General features: G+C 40.7%; 1 protein-coding gene across 1 annotated transcript in view; it reads left to right on the top strand.

Moving 5' to 3' along the window:
* Nucleotides 1-19,451, top strand: part of LOC112267143 (cadherin-22-like) — a 278,383-nt gene that overhangs the window by 239,792 nt on the left and 19,140 nt on the right. The window contains exon 9 of the mRNA XM_024445273.2: nucleotides 2,470-2,591. Within this exon, the coding sequence (XP_024301041.1) occupies nucleotides 2,470-2,591 (122 nt within the window). The remainder of the gene's footprint in view (nucleotides 1-2,469; nucleotides 2,592-19,451) is intronic.

Below are 19,451 nucleotides of genomic sequence, written 5' to 3'. Positions count from 1 at the left end.
TCACAACCCTCCAAAACCTTCTCACTGCACTAGATCACCCGATTTGTGTTGATTGACAATTGCTGGCCCAATCAGAGGGTTGAGTGTGTTTCAGTAGCTGCATGGAGAGTAGCCTAACCCACGGAGACTCTGTGCCACAAAATGAGTGACAAAACGTTACAAAACCTGGCCAGATAATTTCAAGTCATCAGTCTCAAGTCAATGTCGAGTCTTAAGTCTTGGCAAAGTTGGTAGACTTTAGAAAAGCAAGCAATAACTAAATGTACAGAATAAGACCAAATATTGTTTCCCCAGATTTTAGCAGAGATGCAGAGAAGCATATTTAGGGGGTGGGGGGAATGATTTGGGGATGACATTTAAACCAAAGTGTGTATTCCAGTCACTTATTGTCATTCAAGGTATGTAAACAAATATCTAAATATGTCTTGTTTTGGTCAGCTGTATAGTACAACGTCACAATTTGATTGTTGATATACAGTACTGTATGACCCCATTCTCTGCTTCACTGATCTTTCGCCTCAGAAGGGAGATGAAACAAAGACCAAATAACTCAATCCATTCATATCCCCATTTCCCTATTGACCGAATTGACATTTAGAACAAACTGCTTCCTGTAGCAACCAAGCTGAACTATTAGGTGTGAACTACACAATCCCTTTATGTCTAGAGCCTGGTTCTGTGGAATAGCAGTAGTGTTTATGTAATTTCCACTGATGCCATTCTCCTATCTGCTCTGTAGGACCCCTGTGAGTACTGTGAGTGCACATCCATTTATATTCTTGCTGCTCAGGCAACTAGCAGTCAATTAAAATATAGCATCGATGTAAGGATTATGCTGTTAGTGGAGTGAGTATTCTCATTAGCAACACTACCACCACTGTGAAATGAAGAGTGAGTGATTGGTGGCACTTTCAATTTAAATGTTGTGTTGTTACGGACTTTGAAACTGTGAATGGATGACAATTATAATAACATCACAACATTTGTTGACTGTACACAGTTACATATGGAGATATGTTTGAATGTAATTACAATACATGCACATCCATTAGATAGGGTCATCACACATGAGATTGCAATGAAGACTCACTCTCAATTGACAAAGAGATACATTCGTAAAATGGTAACTCATAACTTCCAACATGGAAACTCGTCAAACATAATCAAATAATTAGGAATCGGAAATTAAAATGCAAGGAGATGTTGACGCGCAGAACCCACTGAGTTTTGTAATTAGGGGTAGTGAGTCTAATTTAAAGCGGATTTTGATTGTGCTAATTATGTAATCGTCTTCCCTTCCACGTTTCGATGTGGCCTTTTAAGAAGTTCACTGAGAGAATAGGGGTGTGAACATTGCTTTGTTATCTTTTAACAGGGGCATGATCAAAATAATTTACATTATTATAACACATTATTAAGTGTGTTAATCCATATTTCAATGTTTAAGTCAGGCCCCCTGGTGTACTCTAATCATTAAAGTTGTATTTTTTTATATTCATTATTTGATAGTTGATATGAAAATCAATGGCCCTGCGGCCTTGTGAATGTTGACCTGTTAAAAGTTCTTACTCACATCGGCTGCGGAGAGCATGATCACACAGTCGTCCGGGACAGCTGATGCTCTTGTGTCACTGGGCAGCTCTCGGCTGTGCTTCCCTTTGTAGTTTGTAATCGCTTGCAAGCCCTGCCACATCCGACAATTGTCAGAGCCGGTGTAGTACAATTCGATCTTAGTCCATTATTGACGCTTTGCCTGTTTGATGGTTCGTCGGAGGGCATTTCTTATAAGCTTCCTCGTTAGAGTCCCGCTCCTTGAAAGCGGCAGCTCTACCCTTTAGCTCAATGCGAATATTGCCTGTAATCCATGTGTTCTGGTTGAGGTATGTACGTACAGTCACTGTGGGGACGACATCCTCAATGCACTTATTGATGATGACTGATGTGTTGTACTCCTCAATACCATCGGAAGAATCACAGTATATATTCCAGTCTGTGCTAGAAAAACAGTCCTGTAGTTTAGCATCTGCTTCTTCTGACCACTTTTTTATAGACCAAGTCACTGGTGCTTCCTGCTTTAATTTTTGCTTTGTAAGCAGGAATCAGGAGGATATAATTATGGTCAGATTTGCCAAATGGAGGGAGATTGGAGAGCTTTGTACGCGTCTCTGTGTGTGGAGAAAAGGTGATATTAATATGCACTGCACGATATTATGACCTCCCTGTTTTCTCAGATTTCAATCAGCTTTGCACTGCATTTCACCTCTGAAAGTTATATGTAGAATAATGTACAGTTTTGGTTTTATTTGGTAATTTCTTTCAGTCTTTCAATATTATACATTGAAAGAGTGGATGTCCAGTTCAACACGTTACTTCAGTCACTACAATATCACTGTTATAGTATACAGTACATCACCATTTTGTAAAATATTCAATACAAACACTGCAAATTAATCTCTGTTCTCTTTGTAGATAATGTATCCCAGATATCCCATTCGTCAGTGAGCATTCGTATCCTGGATGTGAATGACAACCCTCCTGAACTGGCCACGCCCTATGAGGCATCTATCTGTGAGGATGCCAAGCCGGGTCAGGTAAGGGCAAACTTTAAAGTATTGCATTAATACCATGTATTTAATGTGCTGGTTGTGTGAATGGTGTGTGTGAATGAAGTTGCTGGTATTTCATAAATTCACCATCATAATTATTTCCAGTAGATTAGCAAAAATATTACCATGACTCAACCAAAACTGAGTTCAACAGCAATAAGGGGCTAAGAAAACAAATCCCATTGGAAACCTGACTTAATTGGCAATATTTTTGAATACATTTTGAATTTCTAAGGTGTACATACAGAAATGTAATGTAATGTGATGATTTACCAACGCACCCTAGGGTTTTCAATATCACAGTTGTGGAACAGCCCATGGTTGCATTGTGCTCTTTCTAGTTTTGTTTTAAGAATTATCCAGCACCAGCAATCCAACTCCTCTACTTCATTTAAACTATCTCTGACGCATCAAATCGAAGATGAAGTTTCCAAAGCTGTGTTTAAAACATAAGTTGTTTGCCATATACTAGTAGACCTTTGTATGCTTGCTGGTCGGATGCAATGTTGGGAAATCAGTTTGTGTTGGTTGTAGAGCACAGCCAAGACATTCTTCCTCTTTGTCAGAATTGTTTCATTATCGCCTAGATTCTCGTTTGGACCTTTCTCAATTGGACAGCATGATCTATTTGACACTTTGTTCCAAAGGCAATTTATAAACTCTGTTTTTGGCACATAAGCTGCTTACCAAACTAGGCTTACGCCAATACTTGAGTTATTGGTTATAAAAGGAAAATGTATGTCTGTGCTCTTTGCATTTGTGCTTTCTTGACTGAAGATGTAAAACTGGGATTGAATCAGTATATAATAAGCCATTTAGCAGACACTTTTATCCAAAGTGACTTACAGTGAGTGTGTACACTTTACATTTGGTGGCCCCAGTATCAATATACAAGTATCAGTCTTCAATATAGTGTCAAAAAATACAAATTGAGGTAGCTCCTTTGGAGGAGTATGCTAATTTTAATTTGTTGACATCATGCATTTGCATGCGATTTTATACCCTTTCATCTGTTGTATTTATTAAACAAACAAAAAATGCCAGCTGTTTTGATATTTAGTACATAATATTCAACAGCCGATTTAGTGGAGAGATTACACAATATCATTGAAGTTGGACAGAAATGAATGCATAATCCAAAGGTCATGAACTGGGAACAGTTGGTGGCGTAAGAATAAAATATGTGTGGCTGTATGCATAGTGCAGAAGAAGGAGAATAGACAGAATAACCCTGATTCTCAACTCCCATTAAAAATGGACGGGGTCATTAAGGTATTTTATTCCCATTCATGGTCAACAAGCCACGGGCTCAGTTGGAGCCAATTACACTGAGCGGAGCAAAGGAATAATTAAAAGACTGGGGATGCATCCCAAATGGCATTTAACTCCCTATATAGTATAGTGCACTACTTTTGATCAGGGCCCTATAGGCCCTAGTCAAAGGTAGTGCACTATATAAGGAGTAGGGTGACATCTGGGACGCACAGAGATTTTAAGCGAGGCCTCCAAGCTGGAAGCCACATTTACATGTGTAATGAGGCTTAGGCCTCCCCTCTTCTTGCTCTGCAGACTCTTAACTGCTCATCGCCCTCTGTGTTTGCCACCTCTCCCAATAACATTGTCTGGTCTGATCTCTCGCCACCTCGCTCCTTCCTCGCTCCCTCCTCCATCTGCAAGCCAACATTAACCTTCAACATATAATCACAGGGAGACCATTAGTCTTATTGTTGAGATTTTCCCCAACAGGATTCTTTCACAGGTCCATTTAGATTTCAGACGTGCATCTCAAAGATGTTCAGCTCACGGGCACATTTGGCATTTGGAAATCTTTTTCAAATAACGTAGATAGGACCATATTTTCCCATTTTAATTTATTCACTGACGTCTATCCATTGATGGGTCAGGAAAAATGGTCAGTTTGTTGACAGGTAAGCGTTAGAAATAAAATGGAATGGGCTTCTGTTTTTGTTGAAGGCACAAACAAATAAAATTGTATTTGTCACATGCGCCGATTACAACAGGTGTAGACCATACAGTGAAATGCTTACTTACAAGTCCTTATCCAACAATACAGTTAAGAAAATAAATACATGTTAAATAAAAAATCTAAAATAAAAGTAACAAATAATTAAAGAGCAGCAGAAAAATAACAATAGCGAGGTTATATACATGGGGTGCCGGTACAGAGTCAATGTGCGGGGGCACTGGTTAGGCGAGGTAACTGAGGTAATATGTACATGTAGGTAGACTTAAAGTGACTATGCATAGATAATAAACAGAGAGTAACAGCAATGTAAAAGAGGGGGGGGGGGGCAATGCAAATAGTCTGGGCAGCCATTTGATTAGCTGTTCAGGACTCTTATGGCTTGCGGGTAGAAGCTGTTAATAAGTATTTTGGACCTAGACTTGGTGCTCCAGTACCACTTGCCGTGCGGTAGCAGAGAGAACAGTCTATGACTAGGGTGGCTGGAGTCTTAAACAATTTTTAGGGCCTTCCTCTGACACCACATGGTATAGAGGTCCTGGATGGCAGGAAGCTTGGCCCCAGTGATGTACTGGGGCGTACACACTACCCTCTGTAGTGCCTTGATCGTTTGTTGTTGACGTGGACGGCAATGAACTTGAAGCTCTCAATCTGCTCCACTACAATGCATACAGTACTGTAAACCAGGACACTCAAAACTGTGCTCTCTTGGTCTAGCTGTCTCGTAGCTGCTGGGACGTTTCATTTATTTTCTTCCTGCTCTGTAATGTTCCAGAAGTTCTCTCGTCTTTGACCGCAAAAAAATTGAATGGAAATGTGTTGTCTTTGGGTCAGGGGTTTCTCTTGTTCATTCTCTGCCTTGGCATAGCTACTTGGAGCATTCTGGGACAGATTTGCTGCTCTCTATGGGGCCAATTCCGACCCAAGTTATGTGTGTGGAAATGAAACTTAATTCCCTTTTTATGCACTTTTCTCTATGCGTATTCTGACCTTGAACTTAAACATGAGAATAACATGCTATTCATCCGTAATTATTTTGGGGTGGAGATCAAAGAAATTAATGTGTGGAGGAGGTGTGTCTACAGATATGCCATATTCTGACCTTGACTTACTTCCCTCATAATTCCACCAGCCTTGTGCTTGTGAAAAGTTGGAATAAGGAATGTGCCACTGTAGCAAACGTGTAACAACTGTTTGGGTTTGAAAACCGGTCAAGGTGTAGAGAAATACTAGATGAAAAATGAGGCGAACAACTTCTACATTTAAAGGTTTAATAGACATACATACAGTGCCTTCAATAAGTATTCACACCCCTTGCCTTTTTCCACATTGTGTTGTTACATCCCGAATTAAGAATATATTATATTGAGATTTTGTGTCACAATACCCCATTAATGGAATAATTTTATATGTTTTTATACATTTTTACAAATAATAGTGTGTAACATGATTTTTAACATTTTAATATATATATATATATTTTTGTACCTTTTATTTAACTATGCAAGAACAAATTCTTATTTAAAATGATGGCCTACTGGGGAACAGTGGGTTAACTGCCTTGTTCAGGGGCAGAACGACAGGTTTTTACCTTGTCAGCTCGGGGATTCAATCCAACAACCTTTCGGTTACTGGCACAAAGCTCTAACCACTAGGCTACCTGCCACCTCAAAATGACTACCTGATCTCTGTACCCCACACATACAATGATCTGTACGGTCCCTCAGTCGAGCATGGAATTTCAAACACCAGGAAGGTTTTCCAATACCCCGCAAAGAAGGGCACCTATTGGTGGATTGGTTAAAGTTAAAAAAGGAGACATTGACTATCCATTTGAGCATGGTGAAGTTATTAATTACACTTTGGACTTGGGATTTCACCATGTGGCCAATGGTGACTTTCAGAGAAAACTAAGGATGGCTCAACAACATTTTAGTTACTCCACAGTACAAACCTAAATGACAGTGAAAAGAAGGAAGGCTGTACAGAAAATACAAATATTCCAAAACATGCATCCTGTTTGCAATAAGGCACTAAAGTAAAACTGCAATAAATGTGGCAAAGAAATTAACTTAATCTCCTGAAAAAAGTGTTGTGTTTGGGGCAAATCCAACGCAACACATCACTGGATAGCACTTTTCATATGTTCAAGCATGGTTGTGGCTGCATCATGTTATGGGTACGCTTGTCATCGGCAAGGAAAAGGTATGTTTTTTAGGATAAAAAGAAACAGAATAGAGCTAAGCACAGGCAAAATCCTAGAGGAAAACCTGGTTCAGTCTGCTTTCCAACAGGCACTGGGAGGGAAATTCACCTTTCAGCAGGACAATAACCTAAAACACATGGCCAAATGTACACTGGAGTTGCTTACCAAGACGACATTGAATGTTCCTGAGTGGCTTAGTTACAGTCTTGACTTAAATCGACTTGAAAGTCTATAGCAAGACTTGAAAATGAATGTCTATCCATTAAGATTTTTAAACAGAATAATGTGCAAATATTGTACAATCCAGGTGTGCAAAGCTCTTAAAAACATACCCTGAAAGACACAGCTGTAATCGCTGCCAAAGGGGATTCGAACATGTATTGCCTCAGATGTGTGAATATTTATGCAAATGAGATATTTCTGAATTAAATGTTCAATATATTAGCAAAAATCTCTAAAAACATGTTTTCACTGTCGTTATGGGGTATTGTGTGTAGATGAGAAAAACAATATATTTACTAATTCAGGCTGTAACACAGCAAAATGTGGAATAAGTCAAGGGGTATGAATACTTTCTGAAGGCAGTGTATGCATATGGAAAGACAGCCACGCTCCTCTAAAAGGTTCTCAGCAAATCTCTCCCCCTCCAGAGGGGAGGGAAGACCTAAATACTCTTGCCTTATCTGTTCGCTGTTTCACCCGTCCATGCCTGGTGCCAAAGCAATAAATCAAGACTGAGACCTTAGGGTTGAATAGACTATACATCTGAAACATCTTAATCGCTTAAGGACACCCATGGCCGATTTTATGGCTCAAGGGCCTAGATACCAGTTACTAAGACCTGTTTTGTGGTTACCTCTGGCGTTAGAGAAGGTACCTAAAGTTCAAAATCCATTAGGGAATAATCATCATAAAATAGTTTGCAGCAAAAGTCAAAGCACACATGGATATCAATAAAATACATGTTTTACTATTATTCCACACTGGAGAAGGTGGTATGCACCAAAATGTCTGTGTTATCTAGTACCCTGTCTATTGCAAACCAATATTCTTTGTATATATATTTGTTTTCAGCCACCCTTAATGTTGGATTGGATTTTGGTTTTATGCACCACATGGAGACTATTACAGTTTTTTTGCATGTGATTGTTTCTGCTTTCCTCACTTTATACTACCTTCAAATAATAGTACCTTTTTAATTATTGTTCATGACCCATTTCATTTCCCCAACATTGAATGTGCCCATTTTGCACAGCCTAAAACTTTGATGCAGAGATACATTTGTAGATATAGTGTATGTGAACACCCTTCAAATTAGTGGATTCGGCTATTTCAGCCACACTCATTGCCAAAAGATGTATAAAATCGAGCACACAGCCGCGCAATCTCCAGTGAACATAGTGAACATTGGCAGTAAAATGGCCTTACTGAAGTGCTCAGTGACATTCAACGTGGCACCGTCATAGGATGCCAGCTTTCCAATAAGTCAGTTCGTCAAATTTCTGCCCTGCTAGATCTGCCCCGGTCAATGCTGTAAATGCTGTTATTGTGAAGTGGAAATGTTTACGAGCAACAACAGCTCAGCTGAAAATTGGTGGGCCACACAAGCTCACGGAATGGGATCGCTGAGTGCTGAAGCGCGTAACACGTCAAAATCGTCTTTCCTCGGTTACAACACTCACCACAACACTCCACCACCCCAAACTGCGTCTGGAAGCAATGTCAGCACAATAACTGTTTGTCGGGAACTTTATGAAATGGGTTTCCATGGCCGAGCAGCCGCACACAAGCCTAAAATCACCATGCGCAATTCCAAGCCTCGGCTAGAGTGTTGTAAAGCTTACTGGCATTGGACTCTGGAGCAGTGGAAACGCGTTCTCTGGAGTGATGAATCACGGCATCTGGCAGTCCAATGGACAAATCTGAGTTTGGCAGATGTCAGGACCACGCTACCTGCCCGAATGCATAGTGCCAACTGACCTCAACCCCATTGAATACCTTTGGGATGAATTGGAATGGCGACTGCAAGCCAGGAATAATCTCCAACATCAGTGCCCGACCTCACTAATGCTCTTGTGGCTGAATGGAAGCAAGTAATGTTCCAACATGTAGTGGAAAGCCTTCCCAGAAGAGTAGAGGCTGTTACAGCAGCAAAGGGGTGACCAACTCCATATTAATGCCCATGATTTTGGAACACACTTTTGGTCATGTAGTGTACATTTGATAGATTAGCCTACATTCTATTAATACCTAACTTGTGGGTTTGCAGATTAATTTAATTTGGTCAAATATGTTGTTCAGTAGCCGATATAGGATAAGGTCGCCTGCAAACCAGACAAACTAATGTAAAAAATACAGCAACTCAATGGGAGCAGAGCATTGCAGGAGCACATTACACATTACAACAGGCCCTTCCCAAGCACATGAAAATTATTGAGTTGCTGTGTTTTTATGCATCATTTGTTTGGTCTGAAGATGCTCTAAACTCAAACCCACAGGTATATAAACCGTGATTGTTCCCTGCTGTTCCTGAGGGACAGACAACGGAGATGTCAGCCTGTGATCACGCCCTTGCACATTCCGAGGCAGTCTAAATGTAATGGGAATGACGGACACGGAGTGGGTCCAACACTTTTAGCTGGACAGAGCAGTGAGTATGGAGCTGTCATCTTATGTCGGACGATTTGGAGAGCAGGATCAACCAGCCAACATCACTCCCGGTTCTCCTCAGTCACCTGTGCCCACTCTGTATTTGCTACTGGGTCATTTCAGAGTGTCCGGAGATGTCGTTGGCATCTCCCAAATCTGTGTCCATGTGCCTGTCCCTCTTCCTTGCTGCGTTGCTACGGTACACCAACCACTTCATTAATTTCCCCGACGCCCCTGCAGAACATTGGTGCATCAAGGAGAGGTTCCACGCCAGGGCCCCAATGTGCTCTGTGCCATCGGTGGCACCCATATACTGTAGCCACCAGGGCACCCTCTGTCGACGGGCATGTGTACAGAAATTGAATGAGGCAACAAGCTGTGAATGCTCAAGTGGTCTGTGATGCAGATCAGTTGATTTAGAGAGTTTGTTCCAAATTTCCAGGGTCAGCCCTTGACTCCTTCATTTTGTGGCACTCTGGGTTGGCGGAGAGAATGGCCACTCTGAATGGGGACTTGCTAGTCGGTGAGTAGCCTATATATAACCCATGTTTAAGGAGTAAGATGTATGTAATTGTGCTATTAGTTATATTAAAAGGTGTTTATCTCAACAGGTGACAAAGGCAATCCACTTCTGCCATGGCTCATGATGTCCTTCCACAACCCTTCAAGCCAGGAGGGGTATAATGTGGCACACTCTCACCAGGGGTATCGTGGAGAGTATCTTCGTGGAGAGTCCTGAAGAGCAGGTTCCTGCAACTTGACACTTCTGACTGTACCATGCTGCTAACATCTGTCAAGATGTGCCTGGTGTTCGTGGCATGCGCCATGTTACACAACATGGCAGTGAAGCGAGACATCCAAGCACCCGGTCCTGGTCCACAACAGCTGCAGCAAGATGAAGAGGAAGGCCGTTACCTGCAGGTCACCAGGGAGATGGCAGTGCTAGGAGAGCACACCAACAACTGGCCAATGGCTATATTGCTTAGGTGCATCCCCTCAAACCAAACACTTTCTATATATGTGACCCGATTCAGGAAACTAGGCGGATGTCGCAAGTCACAACTTCACAGGAGAGCAGTTTGAACGTAAAACGTGTTTTTATCAAAATGCGATTTTTGGCAGAAATGCCTTCTCGAACATGTGAATTTTCATGTCTACTAAAAACATGCGTAATTGTAAATTAATAAACCAGTAATATTAGACACTCAGAACAAACTATAAACTGAATTCAATCTTTATTATTAAAGGTTCCCCTGGTTTGGGCCTTTTTAACTTGGGGCTATGGTCCTGGAGTTCCTCTATAATCTCCCCCAATCTGTGGTTAAGGGTAGCATTGAGCTCCTTCAGCACGTGGTAAATCAATACACTATCACAGCTTAATGTGAAATAGACACAACATCACTAATTCTTCATAACGCATTTGTGTACAAATTCCAATTTGTTGTGGCTAACGTTAGCTAGGCTAGCTAGGTGGCTAACATTGGCTAGGCTAGCTAGGTGGCTTATGTTTGCTGGGTTAGCGGTTAAGGTTAGGTTTAGGGGTTAAGATTATGGTTTGGTAACATGCTAGCTAAGTAGTTAAAGGGTTAAGGTTAGGGTTAAGTTTAGGATTAAGGTTGGGGTTAAGGTTAGGGTTAGGCTAAAGGGTTAAGTTTAGGGTAAGTGTTAGCCAACATGCTAAGTAGTTGCAGAGTAGCAAGTCGTTGCAAGGTAGCTAATTTGCAAAAATGCTAAAGATTTCCATGATGAGATTTGAACACGCAACCTTTGTAACCTACTGTATTAATCTCCGATTGAATACACAATCACTGAATCAAAAATCTAAATCAATGCACTGAATACAAAATCGTGTACTGCACACAAAAACATGTATTTCCAATAAGCAATTAGTGTCTATTTTACAATAATCTGTGATAATGGGTTGGATCAATTCCTGTTAGGGGCGTGGTCAAACGGGTGCGGAACGTCTCCTGGAGGGCCCTCTCCCCGCTGTATTGTCACCCCTATTTTCCATCTCTTTAACCAAAGCCTAAAGGAATGTGTGTCAACAGGCGTGGAAGGAAGCTAAAGTAATTCCACTACCTAAAAATAGTAAAGCAACATTTGCTGGCTCCAACAACCACCCAATCCATTTGCTGCCTGTTCTTAGTAAACTGATATAGAGAATTGTGTTTGAACAAATACAATGCTCTTTTTTAAAGAACAAGTTTACTACTGACTTTCAGCATGCATATAGAGAAGGGCACTCAACTTGTACTGCAGTTACTCAGATGGCTGGCTAAAAAGAAATGGATAAGAAGATGATAGCTGGAGCTGTTTTAGATTATCAGTGCAGCCTTTCATGTTTTTGGTCATAATTTGTTATTGAAAAAACTCACTTGTTATGGCTTTAAATCACCTGCCATCGCATGGTTGGAGAATTACTTATCCAATAGAACTCCGAGACTATTCTTCAATGAAAGCTTTTCTAAAGTCAGATATGTACAGTGCGGTATCCCTCAGGGCAGTTGCCTTGATATGCCACTTGTCTTACAAGAAGCCCAGACTACTATATATGCTGATGATTGCACACTCTACACAACAGCACCTACAGCCAGTGATATCACTGAGACTCTTAGCAAGGAGTTACAGTCAGTGTCAGAATGGGTAATTAACAATATAATGATCTTAAATACATCTAAAACCAAAAGCATTGTATTTGGTTCAAAACATTCTCTTGGACCAGAACGTCAACTGGAGTTGTGCATAAAGGGTGACCATTGAACAAATTGAAGAAGTTGAACTCCCAGGAGTAACATTCCTAAGTAGTTGCAAAGTATGTTAAGTAGTTACTAAGTCAGTTATCATGTTCAAGTCATTTAGACAAAGTTGTTGTGAAGATGGGAAGAGGTATGTCTGTTATATAAAGCTGTTCTGGGTTTTTTCAGGCTCTGATCTTGTCCCATCTTGATTACTGTCCGGTAATATGGTCAGGTGCAGCAAAGAAATACCTATCGAAGCTGCAGCTGGCTCAAAACAAAAGCACCACGCCTTGTCCTGAACTGTACACACTGAACTAATATCAACAGCATGAATGATAGTCTTTCATAGTTAAGGAGAAATTGACGACTTCTCTTCTAGTCTTTAAAAAAACTTGTGTGTGTTGAAAATGCCTACTTGTATAATCTATTAGCGTACACTTCAAAGAGACGCACATACCCCCATCAGACACGTGTTTCTTCAGGTACCCAAACCAAAACCAGATATAATGTGTTGCTCAGTTATATTTATAGAGCCAGGTTAACAGTCCAAAAAGCAAGTTTAGCTTTAAAAAAACAGCTAAAAAAACATTGTATCACAGCGCCTCTCCTCTTTCTAAAGATCTACTTTAACTGTAGGCTGCTGTATATAACAATAAGAATATGGATATATGATTAGTGTGTAATTTGTGTTGTCTCTTGGTGTCTTTCCGATATTAACTCTTATTTTATTTTATTTAATGTAATATCTTATGTTGTTCTTGTCTATAACTGTTCTGTACTATGTCATGCATTTGTATATTTTATGTGGACCCAAGGAATAGTAGCTGCTACATTTTGCAGTAGCTAATGGGTATCCTCATGAACTAAACTAAACTCTTCCATCCGCTCCTCCTCCAACCGCAATTGAGGACGGTACACTGGGTCATCTGGACCTGGGGGTAGATTGGCACTGACACATGTCTTTCTTCCTCCGTTCAACCCTCAACTGAAGGAAAGCTACAAAGTAGGCCTTACCGCCCTCTCTCGGGGGAACAGCAGGTGTCTCCTCGTCTGAGGAGATGAAAGTAGGAGGGAAAGTCTCAGTTTTACCTATACTGTAGGACGCCATCTGCAGTCTCTAATTATACATTTCTTAATTTCTTTCAACAGTGTCATGGAATTGCTGGCCTTACTGACTAGTGCTTCTGCAATCCAGGCTACAGCATCTGATAGGGGGTCACTGTCCAACATCCCTGCCTGCACTGTGGGATAAACAAACTGCTTTTATTTGAGACAGATGTCTCCCACTACATATCATATGTCTACAATTCATCTTTTGTCAATCCTTATCATTGTAGCCTAATTAATACTGTATGTATTTACCTTGATCATTATCCACACCATCACCATATCCGTGGGTGTCGGTGGTGGAGAGGGTCGATCCAATCAGCTCCTCCCAAGGAGCGAGGTGGAGCTTCGCGCTTGGCCCTCCACTGGTCGCACTGAACAAGGTCCTATGGTTTGACAATCTAGACTTTACAGCAGTTTGGATGTCTCATTTGCAACTTGTCAGGGCGCTCATCCAGCCTAATACTGAATGCCAGATTTGTTGTTTTCTACTGGAGTCACTTTTAAGCGTATCATAAATAAATAGAGCGAGTCACATCAGTGGCCAGTATCTCCAGCTCCTCGCTGGAGAAATTGGTTTGTGTCTTTTTTCCATCTCTTCCATGGTGGTTCTAGACTACTAGTCATACTGATAACCTTAAATAGCCCAGTATTCCATCCCATCTAGTTGAAACAATTGTTTACAAGTCGGGTGATAGCCCTTCATTTACCATGATGATAACCCCACTGAAATGGGCAAGCTGCAGCTGTTAATAGAATTTTACTTGTGCAATGTAATCCCTGAAATTGAGTCAAGCTGCCCCACCACCCGCACAAGTAAGAAATTGGCTATATTAGGCTTTGTGCACTCATAGTTTCAAATATGCAAATTAAAATAGCTTACGGTCAAGCACTATCCAGGTTCTAAATGTCAACTTAAATTTAATTTTATTTGACAGCCAAAGAAAGATATTACAATTTTAATCTGGGGTAGCCTGCTTTATGTTTCAATAACAGATTTGTATTCTTATTTCATGGTGACAGTGTCCTGTATGTTAACTTTGACTTTCAAAATAAAAGTAGTGAGGTTCTTGAGCTGGTTTGTTTAATGAGGACATTTTGTCTGTGTGGGATCTCCATGATAACATTGCAGCAGCCAAAAGAAGATCAACATGGGGTGTGGTTTTCTTGCCTAGAATATATTTTCAGAGTGCGGAAGGAAGACACACCCAAATTAGCTTGTCACACACATGAATAACATAAGTCTGATAATAACAGAGCGCGTAGAAAAGGACAGTGGCTGGTATTTCTTCATGGATATCAAGGTAAGCCAGGTTTTCTGAAGTATTTTACCAATACGTTTTTTTTATGACAAAATCATTTATCTTTTGTCTCTCTGAGTTTTCATAATTTTACTTCAATTCTCAAGTGGCTGAATCTCACCGGAAAAATCATCAGAGCAAGGGAAACAGCTTCCCTCTGTCTCAGTATGTGTAGCCCATGTATCTGATGACCAAAAGAGTATGACATGTGTCCGCTGTAGCATTTGATTGATTGATGCCAGCAAGCATTTGGCCACCCTTGATAAAAAAATATTGAATAATTAGCCAATCAGCATTGAACTGAGCTCAATTGTGGGTTGTCCTGGCGCAGCAAAACTCCCCCCAAGGTAGGCCAGTTTGGATTTGGCTTCACACAAATCAAATCACATCCAAAGCAAAACGTTATTGTCAGAAAAACATGTCTGTTTCTGGTCTGCTTGTGTTGTCCTGCAGTAGCTAGCTTGCTAAATCAGCCCTTTTCTAAGCCATGGATGGAGATGGGTATTTGGACTTAATTCTCTGTACAGGACAAGGATTATGATCTAACCAAAAAATGCATATATTGTGCCACTAGCCTGAGATGATTGAAGTTCAATATGAAGCCAAGCTGTAGCCTAGAAGGCTCATGTTAACTAGCTAGCTAACTTTTCTGGTTCATTGTTGCCTATGTAAAGTAGTTAGGCTAGCAAGCATTTTAGCTAGGTAAGCTATGACAACAAAAAGCATACTGTATGACAGAGCCATAGACTGTTTTGTCTACATGAAAGAGAGGAGGCTGGCATTGGCTTTCAACTAATAATTACTTGCACGGATGCACGCACACACAGAGAGAAATCAGTACCCTGGATAGCCACAAATGATATTTAGGAACATTGATTGGACTACATTGTTTTTGGTATCTTTAAGTTTGTATTCACTGTATTAAACTAAGCATCCATAGCCTGGTTGATTTTATGATGTTTAAATGTTTATGTTGAGATGTTGCTGGAATAGCGGAGGCAGTGCTCCTGTTGTCTTTGTGCTGACTTGCGGTAACTCTGTGGTTCTAAATCGGTAGTTGTTTAGTAAACTGTCGAAAATATTAACTTCCTTGACATTGCTGTAGGTCATGTAACTGTTTGTTACAATCAATATTTGCTTTATGGACTTCACGAGACAGTGGTTGATGAAACAAACGTATGTGAAGTTGAATTTATTTTGATTAATATAATAATAAATGTATTTATTAAATTAATAAATAATAATATTATTATTATTTATTAATTTATTCCGCCACTGTGTGACTGTCTTTTTGTTGTCTCGGCCTTATTGTATATCACGGTGGCATATGAACGAATGGGTTATGTCAGAACATAGGGTGTAATATGGCTTTTTTACTTACTTCCCCAGTGATTTAACCCACGCACCGCTCCTGAAAAAGGAATAGATTTCCTAAGTCTGAATCGGGTGCTGTTTTTTTTTTGCCCCATTTTGTTACACTCTACTTCTGAACATTTTTACAATACGTGCAAATGTCTCTTAGATGCCATGTTGCTTTCACTCTTAGTCCTGCTGGGGAGCATGAATCAATACATCAACCCATTCATGAATTACCAGAATGACATACTGTACATTTACAGTATATTGCTGTGAAGAAATAGCTTATTCTAAGAGGATTTGTTGAGTAAGGAAAGAAACTTTGAATACTTTCATGTTTTGGCTAAAATCAGCTGTACACCAAATGCCAAAAGGTAGTTCTGCCAAATAACATTTGTTTTTTTAAAGGGCAATGTATGACCCACTCATAGTTTCCTGATAAAAAATAGACACAATTAAAACAAGTCCTTACAGTATCTTAATCCTCCTTAAGGAACCCTCTCTGCACTGGGTATTACAGTATTACTATTGGGTCATGATATTTACTTGCATATAAAGCTCATGCCTAGTGTCAGTGATGCACAGCCAGAAACCTGTTATTTATTCAACAAATTAGGCAGCCAAAGGCAGAGCCTGGAGGTGCGGAAAGGCAGTGGTTGTTTGTGTGTTAAATTAGCTTGAATTTTGTTACCGTTCCCGAGAACACTATTTATCAGCTGGCTAAGTTGGATAGAGCACAGCCTTTCAGAAGTGAGCATAATTGCCTAAATATTTCTTACACCTGGAGTACTAGCTAAACATTTGATATCTGCACTTTGGCCATGATTCTGTCTGCTCTGCCTTCAGTACATGGAATTACTTTATGGCCTCTAAGAAATGTGTAAGGCCAATGACTGTATTTATTTTCCCTCAATAGTTTCTGGAATAGCTGGTTGCAATGTTTCCACTTGTGCTAACTTTGTAGGGTATTCTAGATAGTCATTTTCTAGATAGTCATCATTCGACTTTATTTTCCTCTCTGTACTAGTCATGCAGGTTTACCATGGCATAACAAAACATGCACTGCCATCCTATATGGTGTCTACACAGTCCTACACAGTGGAAACTTCATTTGCTCTAAATATCCCCTTTAAGCCTATCAACACACACACCACCATATTTCCACTTTCAGCCCAGGAACTCTGTCATCCCAGCATCTGTCAGCTCAGTATGGCTCAGTATGGCCCACGCAACCTCATTAGGAGCTTTTCATTAAGTGTGTATATGGCATGCCTATCACCCATGCCTTGTCAGCGTGTGAGTGACTCAAGTTTGGTGGTACCGCAGTGAAAATTTGAGGAGCTAGCAACATGGCATATTTGTTTGTGTTTAAAGGCAAGATAAATCAGGCAAAGACAATGGCTGAGATGTAAATAAAGGACTTAGGGTTCTGTCCCAAATGGTACCCCCTGTAATTGCACTACATTTGACCAGCCCCCATGGACAAAAGTAGTTCACAATGTAGAGTGTCAAGAATAGAGTGTCATTTGAGACGCAACTTTAGGTGACAGAGGATAAGCAGCTTTAGCTCGAGAGCAAAGTTCATGCCAGTTGTGTGACACAGGCACAGATTGTGGCAAATTGCTTTTCTGCTATTTATTTGTGGGTGTTTATGTATGTCCTTTAGGTCACTATGAAAGGACTCGTTCAACTGTATGGCTTTCTGAATACAGTAAGGGGTCGAAGAAACACATTGGTGACACGTAGGCTACATAAAACTGTCGTCGCTTACCGTATTAGAATCTCTATTAGCTGTTCCTTATGCGGCAGCTACTCTTCCTGGGATTCACTGTAGGTTCCTTCTGAATTTACATATTTGAAGGCTCATCATGAATCGCCCAGGATTGAGAGAGATAGATCACTATCCTCTGCCATGCCTTGATTGCTTTACTGTTGATGATATCTGGAAATGGCCCATCTACAGTTGCTAGCCCCAATTCTGACTTGTGCTCTGATATCTGTTTCACTGATTTCTGCTCTCGTAAATGCCTGGGTTTTCGGCATGTTAACACAAGAAGTTTATTACCTAAAATGCATCAATTGAAAGTGTCGGTCCCCTGCCCCGCTACAAAGTATCTCCCTGCAGGCGGTCACTGAGTCTGAGGTGGTAAAGGAGCTCCTTAAACTTGACCCCCCAAAAATATCTGAGTCAGATTTAGTCCCTTTCATCTTTAAGGTTGCTGTAATCGCCCCTATAATCGCCAAGCTTATCTCTGACTTTTTTTTAACCTGGGGCGGCAGGGTAGTCTAGTTGTTAGAGTGTTGGACTAGTAACCGGAAGATTGCAAGTTCAAACCCCCGAGCTGACAAGGTACAAATCTGTCGTTCTGCCCCTGAACAGGCAGTTAACCCACTGTTCCTAGGCTGTCATTGAAAATAAGAATTTGTTCTTAACTGACTTGCCTGGTTAAATAAAAGGTTTAAAAAAAAACTGTCTCTCCTCTCCGGGGAGGTTCCCATTGCTTAGAAGGCAGCCACAGTTCGTCTGTCACACCCTGACCGTATATATGTCTCTATTATATATCTCTATTTTGGTTTGGTCAGGGTGTGATTTGGGTGGGCATTCTATGTTCCTTGTTCTATGATTTGTATTTATGTGTGTTTGGCCTGGTGTGGTTCTCAATCAGAGGCAGCTGTCTATCGTTGTCTCTGATTGAGAACCATACTTAGGTAGCATTTTCCCACGTGTATTGGTGGGTAGTTGTCCATGTATAGTTGCGTGTGAGCACTACGTTGGCTTCATGTTTTCATTTGATGTTTATTGTTGTGTTGGCAACAGATTAAAATAAAGAAGTATGTACGCTCCCACGCTGCACCTTGGTCCACTGTTTCCACCTTAGACGATCGTGACATCGTCCTTTATTTAAAGGGGGGATCAAACTGATCCTCACTGTTATAGGACCATTTCTATTTTGCCCTATTTATCAGAAGTGTTGGAAAAAGTTGTCTATAATCATTTGACTGACTTTCTTGATGTTTATAGTATTCTCTCTGGTATGCAATCTGGTTTCCGCTCAGGTTATGGATGTGTCACTGCAACCTTAAAGGTCCTCAATGATGTCACCATTGCCCTTGATTCTAAGCAATGTTGTGCTGCTATTTTTATTGACTTGGCCAATGCTTTTGATACGGAAGACCATTCCAATCTGTTGGGCCGGCTAAGGAGTATTGGTGTCTCTGAGGGGTCGTTGGCCTGGTTTGCTAACTACCTCTCTCAAAGTGTGCAGTGTATAAAGTCAGAACATCTGCTGTCTCAGCCACTGCCTGTCACCAAGGGTATACCCCAAGGCTCGTTCCTAGGCCCCATGCTCTTCTCAATTTACATCAACAATATAGTAGGAAGCTCACTCATCCATTTATATGCAGATGATACCATCTTATACTCAGCTGGTCCCTCCCCGGATGTTGTGTTAATCGCTCTACAACAAAGCTTTCTTAACTTCTTAAGGTATAGGGGGCATC

This window comes from Oncorhynchus tshawytscha, linkage group LG02, assembly GCF_018296145.1.
Source record: "Oncorhynchus tshawytscha isolate Ot180627B linkage group LG02, Otsh_v2.0, whole genome shotgun sequence".
Classification (NCBI taxonomy): Eukaryota; Metazoa; Chordata; class Actinopteri; order Salmoniformes; family Salmonidae; genus Oncorhynchus; species Oncorhynchus tshawytscha.
The sequence above is the reverse complement of the archived record's forward strand: the minus strand, read 5'-3'. Positions and strand labels throughout refer to the sequence as shown.